The 19,557-nt window shown below is 49.9% G+C and overlaps 1 protein-coding gene across 1 annotated transcript in view; it reads right to left on the bottom strand.

The window, feature by feature from the left end:
- Positions 1 to 2,530: 2,530 nt before the first annotated feature.
- RCAN3 (regulator of calcineurin 3) overlaps positions 2,531 to 19,557 on the bottom strand; it is a 124,046-nt gene continuing 107,019 nt past the window's right edge. Inside the window, exon 5 of the mRNA XM_085636910.1 lies at positions 2,531 to 4,786. Within this exon, the coding sequence (XP_085493036.1) occupies positions 4,626 to 4,786 (161 nt within the window). The 3' untranslated portion in view covers positions 2,531 to 4,625. The remainder of the gene's footprint in view (positions 4,787 to 19,557) is intronic.

The following is a 19,557-nucleotide window of genomic DNA, read 5'->3' as shown; positions in this document are numbered from 1 at the left end:
CGAGGTCACCCAGGGGGACGCTTGTTCATCCTTGAAAGTGAAATAAACCGTGGCTGGTCCAGAGAGGGCAGTCTGGACTGACGTGAGGTGGAGGACACAACAGGGTCAAGTCTGGAGCCTGGCACCAAACTAGCAGCGGATGCCAAGAGAACGTGTCTCTGCGTTCAGTGCCAACGCGCTGTGTGTGGCACGGGTGATGGGTGAGCGAATCCAAGGATGAGTCAACCGACTGATGGACTCCTCTTTGGCTGAATCCCAATCGCCAAGTGTCAAACAGCGTGTTAGGGAGACGCTGGGAGCAGAAGATGATTTTAAGAAACACAGATATTACTTCATAAGAGCCCTGGGACGTGATGGAGACAAGAAAAGTGCTTGGGGAGAGTTCAAACACCCGGGCATCCTACAGTAGCCCCTCTCACATGGTTCCAAACACCCACATACCTGACTAGCAGAGTGAAGGAAGTGAAGAGGTGCACACGCCGTTAGACCACTAATATCCCAAAACATGTCTGCTTTGGATGGCTTCAGCTCTTGATGCTACACACTCCCACCAGTTCTTTAACTGCTGCTGTCAGTGCAGAAAGAGACAGAATCTAATCTTATCTCCTCCAATTTTACCTGAGAGCAATAGGGCGAAACAACATTTCTGAAAAGATAGCGGGTGGAAGAGTTTGTGGAAATCTGAAAGAAAGATTTGAAAGCGTGGCACAAGTTCATGTATGGCGGCCTGGGGGTGTTTGTTAAACAGATTACACCGGGTTTTTACATTCAGCGAACTATCACTCTTAAATGGGATGACAACAACTCATCCTTCTTAAAATCCGCCGTTGACACATGCCCTTCATAAAACCAATCGCACAAAACTTAAAATAAGTTTCAGTTTCATAATTCACAGAAAACTGTAAGAGGCCAACAGAAGTAAAGACAGAGGGAGCCATCAGTGTACAAAGACTTGTCCAAGTGAAGAGCAGTGCCTGCTGGGGCAGACACATGGTTTGATGGACGCCACAACCCCGGGTCAGAGTCAGCGTAAGGACTTGGTGCGAGGTACAGAAAGGAGCGGCCTCCGCTGCGGCAGATGTGCAGGGTCTGTGCGAGGGGAGGGTGGCGGAGCGATGGTCTCTGGGTGGTCGGTGGAAGTTCAGGCATTGGTGGCTTGCTACACCAACCAGGTGAGGATGAGTGCCTGCTGGGGACAGACACATGGATTGATGGACACCACAACCCCGGGTCAGAGTCAGCGTAAGGACTTGGTGGCGAGGTAGCAGAAAGAACGGGATATGCTACGGCTTCGGCAGATGCGCGGTGTCTGTGCGAGGGCGAGGCTGGTGGAGCGAAGGCCTCTGGAAGTTCAAGTGTTGGTGGCTTGCTATAGAAACCAGGTTAAGAGCAATGCCTGCTGGGAGCAGACACATGGTTTGATAGACACCACAACCCCTGTTCAAAGTCAGTGTAAGGACTTGGCCTGGTCTAACACACATGTACAAATAAGTTGTAACTCAATTCTGCATTGTTGTACAACTGTTATCCAATCCACACAATTCTTCAGTACATGTTTGTTACATACCAGTTGCAGGACTTACATTCACCAACACATTTTACTCACACACATTTCTAGGGCACACATAATTCTCTTCTCACAAGCTGTGTGGATCCTACAGGAGCATCACTTACACAGAGTTAGGAAATGAAAACAATCTCAAAACAACCCAGGTGCTCACTTTCCACTCCTGCCGGAGGGAAACATTTGGAGATTGAAGGAGACAACAACAACTGCACGCCGTGACCAACTCCCTTACACTCCCGGATGAACAGTAAGAGGCTCTTCTAGGTACCACTGAAGAATGCACGACACCCACCAGCGTAGTGAATCTTCAATGCACGCCTGATAACTTTGCAAGTTTCATCATTTTTCCATGAGCCGGTCTACCTTGTGCAAGGAAAACGAATGGGGAATCCACAGCAGACGGTGTTAATGGCACAAAGGAAGCAACAGGAAGTGCCTTTCCACAGCCCTTACCTGGAAACATTGCCCCGCCTCATCCAGCACTTGGAGCAGGTGAGAGACATGGAGCACGCATGGCGCCGGATCAGACATTGAAGATCACGTGCCACCGCTGTCGCGTCTCCAAAGACCTCACCCTACCAAGGGTGTTCACTTCAAGGCCCTCTGGTACCTGGAGCTGGTCAGTCCGTGCTTGCCCATGGTGTCACCTTGGTGTGCTTTGAGATCTTCTAGGAGATGTTTCTCTACATTTGAAGTGACAGACGGTCAGATATTCCTGTTGACATCTCAGCCATGCTCTAGAACCTTCAGTGGTTGCACCTGAGAAACCCCCAGACCCATCGTAACTTCCGGCACTGCCAGCAGGCAAGCCTTTCCCTCCAAGTCCTGGTTGGTGGACTCTGGGCTCAGTAATGAGCAGCTGTGCTGGGGTATTTCAGTCCTCTATAAAGCTTACAACATGCCCCAAAATCAATACAATCATTCCATGTAAAATGCTCTCTTGGAATAAAAGATGACCAGGTATTTTTAGAAATATTTTAATGAGTCGTTCTGTTCAGCAAAAGCCAAAGAATAAATTAAGTCATTTTATATACACAGTTCTATACAATAACAACAAGACTTCACAGCCCCCGCTCTAAAGAGGGCGGGCTGCTTGCAAAAGGAACCAAGAATGACTTTTAAAAGACCCTCCCAATAGGATGTGCTTCTCCTTAGAACACCAAGAACACACCAGCCCTGCGCAATAAGGAATATTGTGATGGTCGGATACACAGCACTTCACCCTCCAAACGTTCCACAAATGAGCTCGACACAGATGCAGTGTGTGTCACGAAGAGCTGTGCAGGGTGAACACTGACCTGAAGGCGGCCTGGCATCAACGGCTGCACACAAACGTTGAAGGAAAAGACAACGGGATAAAAAGGACACTATGTGCCTGGTTGGAATTTTTGCTGGAACTTTCCAGCAAACAAATGACTTTGTGGGGGAGGGTGTAACAAAAAAATAAATAGGATACAAATCCAACTGGCTGTGGCTCTGTGTGAACCACTAATTGTAGAAAATTGGCAGAATTAAAAACTTCTACTTCATTTGAAGAAACTACTTCTAGATAAAAGAAAAGAAAATATAAAATGTAGGTTTAATTGGGACCAAAAATCTACAATTGGAGTAAAACATAAATATGATTTTTCATTGACCCCAAAAACACCTACTTGGGATCAACGAATGAATATTAGAAAACGATATTTTATTGGGAGTAAACAACGATTATTGGAAAATGGGAAGTAAGTGCAAATTTGTTTTTCAATAAACACCCTTCGTGGGGGATTCGTCCTGCGCTTTTACACATTTTTTACAAAATGACAAACTGTTGCTCACAAGTGAACCCCTCATCCCTGGAGGAGTGTTAGGGAACCCCTCATCCCTGGAGGAGTGTAAGTGAACCCCTCATCCCTGGAGGAGTGCAAGCGAACCCCTCATCCCTGGAGGAGTGTAAGGGAACCCCTCATCCCTGGAGGAGTGTAAGTGAACCCCACATCCCTGGAGGAGTGCAAGCGAACCCCTCATCCCTGGAGGAGTGAACCCCTCATCCCTGGAGGAGTGTAAGTGAACCCCTCATCCCTGGAGGAGTGTAAGTGAACCCCACATCCCTGGAGGAGTGCAAGTGAACCCCTCATCCCTGGAGGAGTGTAAGTGAACCCCTCATCCCTGGAGGAGTGCAAGCGAACCCCTCATCCCTGGAGGAGTGTAAGGGAACCCCTCATCCCTGGAGGAGTGTAAGGGAACCCCTCATCCCTGGAGGAGTGTAAGTGAACCCCTCATCCCTGGAGGAGTGCAAGGGAACCCCTCATCCCTGGAGGAGTGTAAGTGAACCCCTCATCCCTGGAGGAGTGTAAGTGAACCCCTCATCCCTGGAGGAGTGCAAGTGAACCCCTCATCCCTGGAGGAGTGTAAGGGAACCCCTCATCCCTGGAGGAGTGCAAGTGAACCCCTCATCCCTGGAGGAGTGTAAGGGAACCCCTCATCCCTGGAGGAGTGTAAGGGAACCCCTCATCCCTGGAGGAGTGCAAGGGAACCCCTCATCCCTGGAGGAGTGAACCCCTCATCCCTGGAGGAGTGTAAGGTTTTTCAAGGGACCGGCCTCAGGCCTTCTGGAACAAGAGGGAACCACACAATCCTTCAAGCAATGTTGCCAAACCGAAGCATAATACAAGGAATCATAAAACAATCAACTTAAAAACCATTGGTAATAAAAAAAAACTAGTTTCTTTGCTAACATTGACTGACAATTTGTTGGAGGGCTGTTTCTGTAACTTAAAGTGCAGACTGTTAGGAGTTAAAATGAACAGTAACACTGGAATACAAAAGGTAAGTGCCATGAAAAGCCAGAGAGGAGGACATTGAGACGATGGTACAGATGACACGTGGACAATAAATGACCAAGAATCAATTAAATACAGACAGCATTTACACTACATCTGATATTTTCCCTACAGAAACTGCCAATATGTATAGGAGGTGCAAATACATTTAGATGTCATGGTGTGTGGTCTTAATTGCATTGAAACTCTACTACACTCTACTATCTCCTACTGAAGCGCTTGTAGACAGCTTTGGGCTAGTTTGCTAGCGGAGAGGGCTCAGTGGGGCGCTTGGTAGGGACAATCTTTTGTTTTGGACATTTCATGTCATCCTCCTCCTCTTCGGTCTCACTCTCGCAGACGTGGACGACGACACTGGGCGTGGACTCGGTTCCTGCGTGAAGTTCGTACTTCTCTCCTGGAGCAGAAAAGAAACAGCGGCGTTAGCGAAGCAACCCCAGATACAGAACCACAGGTCCCTGCTTAGAAAATACAGAGGTTGGTTGAATGGTGGCTGCATTTGTGTTTTCAATTCTGAAACCCCCAGCTCTGATTTGGGCAGATCGGTCTGGTGAGGTGGTGACACTGCAAGGGTCTTCGGGACACTGCAGGGTTTTGTCCTTTCTGACATTCAGTTCATGAGACTAGGACAAAGCACTTAGAAACTAACAGTTGTTTTGTACCTTTTAAGTGGGTTTTGGAATATTGCATATCGGATGAGGGGAACAGCGCAACCTCAGGGACCCCGGCTTTCCCTCCCAAGATGTTGAGTCAGTTTAAAGAACGCAGCATGGGTTGAGCCCAGGAGGACCTGGACACAAGCAAACATAGGAGGCAAGGTCCGGGCTCAGAGGGCCTGAGTGGTGGGCATGCGGCGGGCACCGTAAAGGGGCGCATAAGGCAAGTCTGGCCATGCTGATCCATCACTAGACAGGTTCAAGGGCCAGTCAATATACAAGGCTCAGGGCACACGGCAGACATTGCATCCTGAAAATGAGCACCTCAACGCATAACCAATACTACATCTTGTACAACAGGCTAAATGCCCTGCAGTAAGAGCGCCTCCTTCCAAGCCGTACCACGATGACTGATATCAGCACAAGACCATTGCTAGCGAATCGTTAGAAAGGCGACCTCAGTCAGACTCGACAGCCCTTCACGTTGGCCAGAATACCAATGAAACTGCAGAGTCCCATAAACAGCTGGGAGAAAGTCCTGGCTTCCTAAAACAAAGATAATATTCAAAAGTCTAAAAGCAGGACTGAGATGGTGAATCCCAAAGCTCCACAAAATATTGAAAACCCAACAACCAGGCCAACAAGCAAACATTCAGAGATGGTCTGTCGGACATGCTAAGGGAGCACAGCATTAACACTTTGGGGAGAAATCTACCCTAAAAGGACTTTAGAAAACTATTAAGGACTTCAGCAATCCCATTGGCATGTGAGTTGTGCCAAGACAATCACTGATGCTTGCCTATTCTGTAAATTCTTTTATGACAACTCTGAAGAGATCAAGTGTTACAGCACGGAAACAGCACACGCTGGCAAGGACACGGCATCACACAGTAATATCTGAACCCCAGACTGGTTTATTAATAGGTCCATCATGGAAACCCTCCCTCACCACAGCTGAAGGGCCACTCAGAAAAAGCAGTAAGATAAGCAATAATGCTGGGAATTAACAATTCACACGTAAACATGAACAAACACCACTAGGCCCAGAGGCAGTGGAAACCCACTATTCAGGTCTACCGTACCCACGCGTCAAAACTCTATTTAGAAGCTCACTGGGCAGAGTCCTGCCTCTACCTTTGAAAAAAATGGAGGATTGTCATGGCAACAGACCACACCGGACGATATGTAAGTGAACAGAGTGTAGCGTCCTGCGAATTAGAAATGATGGAACCCTTTGGGACTCCGTAGAGCTGTAACGTAAGTGTTCGAGCGGAATGTAATGAAGACTGGTTTAGATGGTGGAGTTCGTGGTTACACGCAGAAGAACGGACGCCTGATACTGAGATCCATGTGTAGCGCAGTCAGTTGCACGTACCCAGGCTGGGAAGGATGTGACACAGAGTAACAGACTAAGCGAGCCAGCTTATCATTGTTCTCTCGTTACAAAATGTGCACTGCCGCAAAATGTAAGATCAGACAACAGATTGCGTCCTCTCAGTCAGTGATAACTTGGGCCACTGCCATGACCGGTCTGATCAGCCCACCTTCCATCGCTTGAGGGATTCCATGAGACGCAGCCTTCTCGACACCCTTCTTGAATGTCTACATCAGTGGTTTCAAACTGTTTAGAACCGTGACCCGCTTTTTAAAGCGACAACCTTTCGCGACCCAGCTACATTTAATAGACATGAGGCAAGTGATTTTTTTAATGCAACTATAACATTGAGTGGTAGTGCCCTGTCATCTACAGACAGCACATTTTCCATGGCCGCAAACTTAGCACAGACTTGAAGTTTTACTGAAAAAACTACAAAGCACACACGTGATAATGTGTGGAAATCAGGTTTCTGTAAATTTTTTATCATTTGTGCACCTCCAAGTAAAGTGTTTTGATTTGTTTTAATACTATTAAAATCTGTTTCCAGCAAACTTCAGAAATACAAAACTAATGCTTAATTTTAGCTTTCCTAGCTGCTGATTGTGTACAGTTTAGTAACAGGTTTTTACATCTTGTTCTGTGTTGCAAAAACACAACATCCCACAGCTGTTCCTTCCACACTCCCTGTACTCCAACTAGACTGTCCCATAATTCACTTTCAGAAGCTCTCTCCCTTTGCAGTCAGAGAAAGAAAAGTAAACACCAATCCCCGTGTTAGAAGAATAAGCAGCAGTCTGTAAGAAGACAGCCTGGCATTTGACCTCAGTCTTTGAAGCACCAGCAAGTGTGACAAGATAAATACAGAATTTAAAGCCATCTTTATTTATTGTTTGGACTTTCCAGAGCCATTAAAAGTCAGAATGCGACCCCGAGTTTGGGAAACGCTGGTCCCCCTCCATCGGCTTCCTCAGTAAACCAGGGGCTTTTACATCAAATTCACATTTGTATTGATGGCCCCCACTTGTTTCAAGTTGAGTAAAACTCCAAGGCTGTAAAGCTGATGGTCAAGCAGACGTGAGTTGCCAAATAGAGTTCAAAAGATGAATTATTTACATTTTAAGGCACTGAACTCTGCCAGGACTGAGGTGCTGAACGTTGGACCCTCCTGGGAGTCAGAGCAGGGGGTGGGGCATGTGGCATGCTCCCGGTCACCCGTGCATCGCCAGCATCCATGAATGGTCGGGCTCCCCTCTCTCACACAATGGCCAATTGGCTGGTTTTACCTAGGAAGGTTGGATGGATGCTTCTATATCAGTCCCATGATCTCAAATATTTTAAGAACTGCTTTTACCCCTAATGACTGCATCAGGACAGTCCGAACACCCAAATGTGCAGGACAGCGAGACTATCTGCATGAATGAAGTGCACAGAGAATGCCTCTTCCATAAAACATAATGCAAGATGTGTATTTGTAAAGCGCACGTTCACCCAGACGGGCCTCTTGGTGCTGAATAACAGATGGTTATTGTTACCCAACTTAATGGTACTCATTTTATCGGCCTCAGAAGGTTGAAAGGCTGAAAGGCCCCGGCTGGATATGAACCTGTGACCATGAGGTCAAACACAGGCCCCTACAGTGGACACATTAGACACTATGTCACCAGACCCAGCCCCACAGTGAGGACTCTTCAGAATACAGAGAACTGTGCATGGTCAAACTACAAGTCCGCTGCCAAAGCTGGTTAAAAAGCGACAATATTCCAGTAGCTCCTCCATGGCCAGAGCAGCGGGCGGAGCTGGGGTACCAGCTGCTCCGGAGTGAGGAAGGAGCAGTGAGGCGCTGTAGCTTCTCCTGGGCGGGTGGACCTCGGGTGGAACATGCTGCCGTTACCATTTACATGTAAGCAGATCTCCCTCGTGATCAGGAAGCCATAGAAACCTGTCACAGCAGGACATTCTGGGATGAGGTCACCAAAAACCAAGGCAAACACACCAGCTCAGGCAGTGCCAAGAAGTGTGATATATGTGCATGGGAGCTTTATCACAGATAAGTACCATAACAACTGCATCAGGGGGGATGCTGATAACAGCAGCACTCATGGTTACCCGGAGAATCCCCTCTGACGCTGCAGGAGAATCAGGAACTCTGCTACCAATCAAATATAGACAAGTGACCACCTCTGGCTACCGCCTGTGACAACTCATTCAAGGCGGAGGGTGTGAGGAAGATACAAGGAGGGGGCCTTTGTTCCCTGGACACCCTTAAATCAAAGCCACTCGAGAGGGACACTCCTACATTATTTCTTGAGGGAGTCATCCTGTTTTATTTACGGACTCTCACCCAGATATATCTGTGTGGCATGCTTCATAGTCGAGTCCTCACCCAGTGCAGTTTACTAAACCCTCAGGGGTCAATCCCTTTCTTGGGGCGGGAAGTTGATATGATTGGGGAGTCAATGTTGGGAGCGGTGACAGATTAAAGTGCCTGTCGGTGTCCTTCAAAGTGCTTTATTTCAGGGATATTAGGGCACCTTCTGCAGATTGAAAACAATAAGATGGGACATAATTCGAGTATCAATGGCTCCTACATCCCATGGTCGGCATATTGCAGGAGTTTCTGACTGCCTTTGAGGTCACCCAGCTGTTATCAGGACCATCTGGTCCCTGGTGTAAAACTCAATGTTTACAAGGGCTCCACGGCCAACAGTCTCCACCTTCTTACCAAGCACACACACATACTCCATACTCCGCATTTACCAGACTTTGAATGTTCACGTTTATTTCCCACTGGTGACTCCCCCGTGTTTTATCTTTGAAAAGGGCACCTACTTTGCTCCCGAGTACCTCACAGGCAAACGTGTCAAATTTGCATCAGGTGTCACACCCGGTGGAGGACCTATGGTGGCACCTCAACTCCTGCACGGGTGCCTCCCTCAAGAAATAATGTAGAAGGGTGCCTCTCCAAGAGTGCCACCTGTGAAAGCCAGAGCAGGTAAGTACTTCCGCCTCAAGAGCTTGTCAGGGCTATAAATCTCAACACACAGAAGCAGACAGTTTTTCAGCAATCTTTGCCAACACCTGCAGGTGAAAACATTACACCAAGAGCGCTGATCTTCATCGAGATCTAAACAGTGAATCATGGTAAAGGGCTTTAGTGGCCATGACAATACACATGCAAAGTGCTTGCCAATATGAGTTCTGGGATTAGCAACAGACGATTTGATCTGCACTCTCAAGCAACCTCATGAGCCTGGAGACATAAAGTGCAGGAAGGAGAAGACATGACGGCAAGCCTTCTCTTGCTGTAATTCTAGGATTTGTCAATCATTTCTGACCCAGCTGTGTCAGGCTACCTCACTCCAACTCCAGAGGAAGAAGCCAAACTCCCTTCTCTTTAAGCAAGACTATAGGATGAGGACCTGTCCCACTCTTGAACGCCTGAGACAGCAAGCTGCTGATCAGGAAAAGGGAGATGTCAGTGGGTCTCACAGGACCTATTGGGAGGAAGGACTCCTGTACACTGAGTTCAAAGACCCCAAGCCTGGAGCCACTAGGAGAGTGATTGTGCCTCACCAGTTTAGAGAGTTTCTCCTCACATTGGCCCATGGCATCTCCCTAGCTGGGCGTCTTGGCCAGACCAAAACTTACAGTAGGCTGGTGAACCATTTCTACTGGCCAGGTAGGCCCCAGAAGGTGGAGGAGTTTTGCAACTCCTGTGTATACTAGAAGTAGTGGCTCATGCTACCAGGTATTCTGAAACAATTCCCCTAAGGACTACCACCACTCCTGCAGAGGCTAGGGCCCTAATTGGTATTTTTACCATAGTGGGCTTTCCAAACGAGGTGATGTCAGACAGAGGTACAAATGTAATGTTTGATTACCTGAAGCACAAGTAGGAAGAATGTGGAGTAACTTACAAGTTCACCACCCCATATCCCCCGCAGACAAATGGCCTTGCTGAAAGATTAAACAAGACCTTGAAAGGTATGATTGGTGGCCGATCTGAAAAACTCAGACGGAAATGGGATGTCTTACTGCCATGCCTGCTTTTCACCTACAGAGAAGCGCCACAGAAAGGAGTAGGGTTCTTCCCCTTTGAACTTCTGTTTGGTCATCCTGTAAGGGGGCCATTGTGTCTTGTGAAGGAAAATTGGAAGAAGCCTCTCACAGAGCCTAAACATGGCATTGTGGATAATGTGCTTGGCCTCCGTTCCAGAATGGCGGAGTACAAGAAAAAAGCAAATAAGAACTGTGAGGCCAGCCAAGAGCTCCAGAAGCTCTGGTATAACCAAAAGGCTGCCATTGTGGCCTTCCAACCAGGACAAAAGGTGTAGGTTTTGGAGCCTGTGGCTCCTAGGGCCCACCAGGACAAATGTCCTGGGCCTTACCCTATCCTAGAGAGAAACGTGGAGGTCACCTATCAGGTGGACCTTGGAAGTTGAAGGAACCCCAAGAGGATCATCAATGTCAACCGCCTGAAACCCAATCATGACAGGGCTGAACTGATCATGGAGATGGTCACAGATGAGGATCTGGAAGCAGAGAGGGAACCTCTCCCTGACCTCTTCTCAAACAACCCTAACGATGGGTCTGCAGAAGGAGCGGTCTTGTCAGACACCCTCACTGCCCAACAGCAGACTGATTTCAGGCAAGTACTACCTCAGTATGCTGAGCTGTTCTCTTTGACCCCTGGTCAGACTAACTGGTGTACACATGATGTGGACACCGGGGACTGCCTACCTGTCAAAAACAGAGTCTATAGGCAGTCAGATCATTTCGAAGAGAGCATCAAAGCTGAAGTAAGCAAGATGCTGGAATTGGGTGTCATCGGACCTTGTGAGAGCCTCTGGACCAGCCCAGTTGTCCTAGTCCCCAAACCTCACACCCAGGGTGGAAAGAAAAAGATTAGGTTTTGTGTGGACTATAGGTGCCTCGATGCTGTAACCAAGACTGATGCACACTCAATTCCTAGGGCTGGAAAACGTAATTGACAGGTTAGGGGCAGCCAAATATCTCAGTACTTTTGATCTCACATGTGGGTACTAGTAGATAGGTTTGACCCCTGGAGTAAAAGAGAAATCCGCATTCTCAACCCCAGATGGGCATGATCAATTTACTGTCATGCCCTTTGGATTAAAGAATGCCCCTGCCACCTTCAAAAGGTTGGTGAACAAGGTCTTTGTCGGGCAGGCATCCTTTAGTGCAGCCTATCTTGATGATACTGCTGTCTTTTGCTCATCCTGGCAGGATCATCTGATCTATCTTGACAAGGTCCTTGAAGCTCTGAGAAGTGCAGGCCTCACTATCAAGGCAAGCAAGTGCCAGCTAGGGCAGGGCACGGTTGTATACTTGGGCCACCTGGTAGGTGGAGGCCACGTTCAACCCTTACAAACCAAGATCCAGACAATTCTAGACTGGGTATTTCCATCCACTCAGACTCAAGTCAGGGCATTACTTGGCTCGAATGGGCATTGCTGGAGATTTGTGAGGGGATAGGAGTCCACTGGGGTTCCTGTCACAGAAGTGGCCTCCAAAAAAGATGCCAAAGAAAGTTAACTTGGCAGGGAGTTGTCAAAAGGCTCTTGACACTCTGAAGGAAGTAATGTGCTCAGCACCCATTCTAAAAGCTTCAGCTTACACCAAGCAGTCTATAGCGCAGACAGATGCCACTGAACATGGGATCGGAGCGGTCCTATCCCAAACCCATGATGATGGTCATGATCAACCTGCTGCATTCATTAGCAGAAGGCTTCTTCCCAGGGAGCAGCGTTGGAGTGCCATTGAGAGGGAGGCCTTTGCTGTGCTTTGGCCCCTGACGAAGCTGAGGCCATGCCTGTTTGGCTCTCACTTCCTTGTTCAAACCAACCACAGGCCTCTCAGATGGCTTATGCAAAATGAAAGGTGAAAACCCCAAACTGTTAAGGTGGCCTACAGGGAGTGGACTTTGCAGTGGAGCACAGACCTGGGGCTGCCCATGCCAAAGCAGATAGCCTTTCCAGGCTCTTCCACTTAGAAGATGAAGACTCTCTTGGTAAAGGTTAGTTTAATTTCCTATTGTTTGGGGGGGGGTCGTGTAGGAAAGTGCCTCTTTTGACATGGTTACCCTACGTTTTGCCTGGTATTTGATGTGATTTTGACTGAAAGTGCACTGGGTCCCTGCCAACCAGGTCCCCAGTGACAGAGCTCTTTCCCTCAAACAGTACCATTGTTCCACAATTGGCACAAACTTCAGTCCCCACATAAGTCCCTAGTAAATGGTACCCCTAGTACCTAGGGCATTGGGACTGAAGAGGGTCCACTAAGGCTGCAGCACAAATTGTGCCCCCCTAGGGATCCCCCACCAAGATCATGCAAACTGCCATGCAAGCTGCTTGTCTTGGTGCAGACAAAAACGAAGAGTCGACATAGCACACATCCCTGTGAGATCAACAAAAATACTCTAGGTTTATATAGTCACCACTGTGAATTCATACTTCAGACTTAAAAGGTTAGGGTCTTCAAAAGATATTTGAGAGGTCGTCTCACCCTTAACGTATCAATGGATGCTTCATTATTGACGACCTCTTACACTGGGGTAGGAACAATGCTACTCCAGCGGACTCAACCGAGGGAAAACAAATGCCCCGGGAGTTCTTATAAATCTTGTTTCCGGACAAATACTCAGGTCCTGCTTAGAGCAAATATAGTTAAAAATAACTAGGGTATACTGAAAGATATCCTTTATTACCGAGTACCCTTGGTATTGTTCAAAGCACTAAAAACTGGTCATCTGGTGAAGTGCAACGCTTCACCTGCCCATCTTGTGTCCATGAGTGTGGGAGGCATCTCCTTCATAGTCAAACATTCATCAAAGGTAGACGTTACCACTGCACCTAGCGGGACCCCTGCCACTACTGTAATGTGGGAGCTTTATGGGCATCTCTGTGTGTCAGGCCCCCAGAAACTGTGTGAGATATTGGTAAGCCACTCCTACAACAGGCCTTACAGCCCTATGGCAGGGTGCACTATATCCCACGTGGGGACATACCTGTCTGAGCAGATATGACCCTACAATCTCCGAGTCCTTTCTTGGCAATTATAAATGTGCAGGGGAGCCGCAGAAAGAACACTGGCCGGACGCTCATCGTTATGAGTTCCCAGCTCCAGGATGACTTTCCTGCACCCACAGATGTTTGGTACCAAACATCTTATCTTAATAAACCAGTGCTGATGCCAGTGTGGGATTTATTAATAAATGCACAGAGGGCACCTTAGAGGTGCCCCCTGAAAACCTACAGACTATTAATGTGGTTACTGACTGGTCTCAACCTGCCGACCACCACTAGACATGTTTCTGGCCTTCTGGGGTGGAAGCTTTCTCTCTCAGAGATCGGCAACGATGTCTGCTCTGCGAAGAGGTGTTGACACATCCTCCAAGCTCGGAATTGCCTTCCAGGCAGGAAAGCTTCAAAGGCCATGCCGCCGTTGAAATGCGACCAAGACCTCTCCAGTAAGTGGGAAATGCCAACCCTCCTCTCCTGACCCCAGTTTGGGTGAGAGGACAGGCGGGAAAATTAGTAAGATTAGGAGGTGTGCCCACATTCAGCCAGCACCACCCCTTAGGTGGGACAGGTGATGTGGACCCAACTTTTCAGATTCCTTCATCTTGTGTTGGAGAAAATTAGTCTATCAGGGTCATGGTTGCGCCCAATTCCCACAAGAAGTGGTCTTATAAAGAGTGTAGGCTCCCTAAGTGTAGGTAGCCCATTAGCTACTACCCGTCACTCCCTTAAATTCCCCCAAATTGGGTATTTAGGTGGCACTCCTTGAATCAAAACTTCAGATTCGATGGACCTAAAGACCAAAAAAACAAACAAGAGCTGCTGAACCCCAGAACTGAGTGACTGCTGTGGACTTTTGACTCCAAACCCTGCCTGCCACTTCAAAACTCAACCACTGAGATGAACCCCAGAAGATCACCAGCGCTTTGCAAATCGCCCAAGACCTCCCTTGGAGTAGAGGAGCTTTTCCCCTGCAGCCCACGGGTACCGAACCACAGACGCCTGGTCCCCCTACTTGCAGCTCCTGGCGCCACCAGTGCAGCAACCGGCCAGGAAGAGGTACTCGTTTCCTTGAGCATCAGATCTGTTTCCCCAAGTGTGGAGGCACCAGGACCATCTGGAGCCGTGCCGTACTGACCCCTGGGGTACCGGATGCCTGGCAACTATAAGAGTCCAGTCGGGACTCCAACTGCCCAGGAAGCAAGCACCTGTCGGGGTACGTCAGCACCCCTAAGACCCACTCTGTGAGTGGCTCTTCAGTCCTGAAATCGTCCCTACCATCTATTTGCCCCTAACCATGAGTAGCGCCTTCACACACAGGGCCCCGCCAACCTACATGCTGTGTACTTAGCCCACTTGCAGGGATAGCGACAAACTGGCTTGCCCCCTTGTCTCTAAGACCCTTAGAACTCAGCCTCCTTTCGGGAGCCCTCAGACTTGCCTAGAAGTCCCCCAGCGCAGCCTGTTTTTAGGTGTCCCACCTTCTTTGTAGCACACCAGCTACCAACTCTCCAAGCATCCTGCTCCCAGCCGAATTTGGGACGCTCTTGACAAACCACTGGTAGATTTTTGGACCTTGGTTAGCCATCACTCCAAATACAGAAAGTGAACCCCTAGAACCATCTGCAGTGATTTCTACACATACATGCTTCTTCCTCCAATAGGATTGCATTTTGCATAAAAGTGCACAACTTTGACTATTTACCAATCTTTGATAATTTCTAAGAAAATTAGTACTTACCGTTGAACGAATGTCTTGGTTTGAAAATATTTATAAAAAGAAGTGTTCTTTTGCTAAATTGGTCTCTGATTTATTCTCGAGTGTGCGTCTCATTCATCGCCTCTGTGAGTACAACCAATCCTTAACACTGCCCTCTGATAAGCCTGACTGCTCGCCCGCACTACCCCAAAGAGAGCGTTAGTATGATCTGCTTTTGCCTCTGTAGGCCAATAAGGGACCCTCTGGACTCTGCACAGTGTGCTTCGTTTAGAGAACTATATAGAGATCCAGCCTCCTACAAAGACCGCATCCATATGTAACCCTCCAAATTATGAACCCAGCCGGCACCTGTAAGGAGACGCCTCTTTTTACATGTTCACCCCCATATTTTTGGACTGATGCTGCTGGTTTCTCGACTCTGAGAGTGCGCCGAGGCCTGCTGACCAGACCTCAGTGCCAGTGCTTTAACCCCTTACAAACTGTATGTTGAATTGGTCATCCAACATATAGCAATAAGGCAAGGACTGGCTTACTTATAGTATAGGGTACCCAGGGTACCTAGGGCATGTAAGGCAGAGTGCTCCCCCAGGGCTGCAGCAGTAGTTGTGTCACCCTGTGTGTACCAAGGTACGAGATGGCTCCCAGCGTGCGAGTGCCGACTGGAAGAGCAGTATTTGCACTGCTACTTTGACTGTTCCCTGCAAACCAACGGCAAACCACCACTTCCCTTAACACTTCCCTTAAGTCTCCTCTAAGGAAGGCCAATGAAAACCCTTTGGCAGGAAGCCGTATATTATTAAGTTGGACATATATGCTTATATATGTCTTAGCAGCAAAATCTCTAAATTGTCATTTTGTTGTGGAAAAGTTAGTACCCCCTTTGGCTAATACCGAGTTACCGGCTGGCACCCCAGCCTGGCTAACTTTGGAACTGAACTGCCTACCTGGGTACTGTAAGGTACAAAATTAATTGTGGCATGAAACCCGACCTGATGCCCAGGTCGAATTTAATGTCATTATTAAAGTAAAGCAACTTTTAGAAAGTTGCCACTCTGTGCCCCAGTGGTTCAGTAGCCTCACACAGGCTAGGCCCACAGACAGCTTACTATCTGCCTGGGGAGACGTGTGAACGACTCCCAGGCTTAGGATCATACACAGCCTGCCTCAGGGTGAAGTGCTACCTTCCCTTCGCAGGAAACCACTCGGTGTAAGCCCAAAAGACAAACTTCAAGAGGGCAGCTACATTTGATGGGCAAATGGTGATAACAATCCCAAGGGGCTGCCATTGGTTCTTGTAGACTCGCTGGATGCAAAGCCAGACAGAGAAACCCAGCCCCCATGGGGTGTGTAGCCCTAGATAGGCACACCTCTAGTGTGGGCTGCAGAGCTCCTCACATCCAAGGAGGGTCCTGACATCTTGAGAGTGGCCAGAATGGTACACTCTGGGAATGCCATATGCCACACATCACCAAAAAGTTGTCACCAAGAGGGAGGGGACCTGGTAACCCATTGGCTAGTAACCATGTGGTCCCCCTGGGGCCCTTCAACAGGATAAATAGGGTACCCCTGGCACCTTGGACTTTTAGATCACACTGGATTTGGAAAGAGGACGAAGAAGCGCTGCACTGCTACCCTCGGAATTGCGCAAAGAAAGGCAGCACCATCTACTGGACTGCACCTGCTGCACTTTCGGCTAGCAAAGTTTGGACTGTGCCTGTGGCTGTGGCTTCTAGCTCAGGAAAAAGTTGATACCCAGCCCGAGACCAAAGAAGTGACTCAAAGGATCAGTCTGCTGGTGCCCTGGAACCAGCTCCAGGGACAAAAGAGCTGAAGTAGACAAAACCGGCAAGCTGCTAACCACCGGAAAAGATATGCTGCTACCTGCCGCCGGACACCCCACTAAGATCAATCCTCAATGGCCAAACGTAGCATCTGAGTCAGCCTGGCCCGTGAGTGCCATAAGATTCCGATTTAGGGGGGTGTGGCCTGGAGCGTCAAGATGGGGGTCGCACTTTAGAAGTGCTCCGGACCCCTCCGTCATCCTCTCTTTAATCCACCACCATCGGAGAGTCCTTACCCTAAAACCCGACTGCCTGGCTGTCCTAGACCCCATAGCCCTTCCTGGAGGCGGTGTTGGAGGCATCAGGGCCTTCACAGGCAAACCTTGCTGGGGGAGTCCTGCCTCGCGGCGATCCCAAGATGGCGGCCCTGTCGCGGTGGTCTCCTGGTTCGCCCTAATGCCCCGAGCTCTAGGGCTGCTCTAAGTGTGGTGCAGAGACGGGAGGACCCCGGGGGGCTTTTGGCCCTGCCCCGGCTGGAGTCTGCGGTGCCGACCCCCCCTTAGCGCCGGACCGTGCCTGGCTGGCCTGAGGGTGCTAGAGCGGCCTAGGGAGGCCCTGCTCGCCGCACATCCTGAAGTGGACACTGCGGTGCTGGTGTGCTGGGGCGCACGATTGGGAGGTAGAGTGGAGAGGTGCTTCTTACCTGGCGTTTCTATGGTGCTCCGACCTGGTGGAGCCCGCGCAGGTTCCTGGCCGGGTGCCGGGCCTGAACTCTGGGTCTGCGACTGGCGGCTCGGGGGGCCGGGCTTGTGCACCGGCTGGGTGCCGCACCGTCTGCAGTGTGCTCGGCTGTCAGTTGGACAGCGGCGAGAGGGGTGTGTGATCCTTTCCCCTCCGCGACACCACATAGGGGCTGGACCGGTGCTACAGAGGCCTCGCGCCGGATGCGGGCCGGATGCGGGCCCTCCCCCGGGAAGAGGCCGAGCGCCGAGAGTGGCTACGAGGCCTTGTAGAGGACTGCCGCACTGTCATAACAGCGGGCTGTGGAGGTGAGGAGCGAGGGTGTCCACTGACTCCGGCCTGTTGCCCTGCTTGGCCTTGACCCTGGGTGGTGGGGGTTCGGCCATCGATTGGGGGGGCGGGGATCCGTCTTCTTACAAACAAAACCCCCCCACCCCCATTGTGTCCTGAGACCCTGAGTGTGCGAGGTTCCCTGTGCCCCTCTGGCTGGCAGCAGTGGTTTGGGACTGGTAGAGGCTGTGTGAAGCAGCCTTATAGCACGTGCTCCCCTCCCCGGCGCACCGGCGGTGTGCGGAGGGCACCTCGGCTGCTGACTCGAGCAGCGGTGGCATACTGGGGGACCGCTTCCTTTCTTGTGGGCCGCTGTGGATCTGGTGGCGGGGGGTAGACGGAGCCCTTCTGGGGGAGTTTCGGCCACCTCATCGGGTGGAGTAGCGTGAGGAGTCTTCTCGTTTTTCGCCCCCCCCCGGCTGACCCACTCTCTGCGCATCCTGGGGCTGTAACCTGTTCCCTCATTTGAGCCGGCCCTCGTGCCCCGGTCCCGGCATTGATCCCGTCCCACCTGTGAGACCCCACAAGCCTGAATTCTCACCCACGGCCACGGGTGGGCCTGCTGGGGGAGAGTATCGGGCGGCGGGACGCGGAGCGGCCTGGGCCTCCCCCCCTCTCTCCTCATCCTCCTCCTCTGTTCTTCCTTCTTCCCGCCCGATCACCAGAGGAACGTTTAGACCTCTTGCCTTGCTGGGCGGCAACCATGGGTAGGGACAAAGCATCAAAAACCCACCCAGACTAAAATAGACCGGTTCACTACCAAGGACTCTGGGGCGACTAGGGGGACTGCGGACAAAGACGCCCCTTCCGTTGCAGACCTGTCCACTATCCTCCAGGCTATCCATGCCTCGCAATCTTCGGTGGAGGGTAAGATAGTTGAAGTCCGGGTCAATGTGACCCTCATCCGGCAAGATCTTCTCAATGCCACGGCCCGGATTAAAGAAACCGAATCCCGTATATCCACCGTGGAGGATGAGGTCCAGCAACTTAAGGAGCAAGTCGTTCGTCTCCAGTCTCACACTCAGGAGCTTCACCGGCAGGTTGAGGATGCCGAAAACAGATCCCGACGCAACAGCCTTCGCTTGGTGGGATTTCCGGAGGGTGCGGAGCAAGGCCGGGCGGCAGACTTAGTGGAGGGCTGCTTGTGCTCATGGATGCCCGAGGCCTCCCTCTCCCCATGGTTCGCGATTGAGCAGGTGCACCGCTCACTTGTGCCCAAACCGCCACGGGAGCACCTCACAGACCGATCATAATGCGGATCCTTAACTTTAGGGACCAAGACTCTGTACTGGCCGAAGCCCGTAAGCGGCAACACCTCAAGTATGAAGGCCAAACCCTCATGATCTTCCCCGACTACACTCGTGAGGTCCAGGGCCAAGGCCGCTCGTTTGGTGAAGTCAAGCAGAAGATTGTCGTGTAACCCGGATTAGGATTTATGTGTCTGCGCTGTTCCTGAGCTTTGTTAATGAAAAGATTAAAAATAAATAAAATCAATAAAATCAATAAAATTGGTTATTAAAAA

This window comes from Triturus cristatus, chromosome 12 (assembly GCF_964204655.1).
Source record: "Triturus cristatus chromosome 12, aTriCri1.1, whole genome shotgun sequence".
Lineage (NCBI taxonomy): Eukaryota > Metazoa > Chordata > Amphibia > Caudata > Salamandridae > Triturus > Triturus cristatus.
Note: the sequence above shows the minus strand (reverse complement) of the source record. Positions and strands in the feature narration are given on the sequence as shown.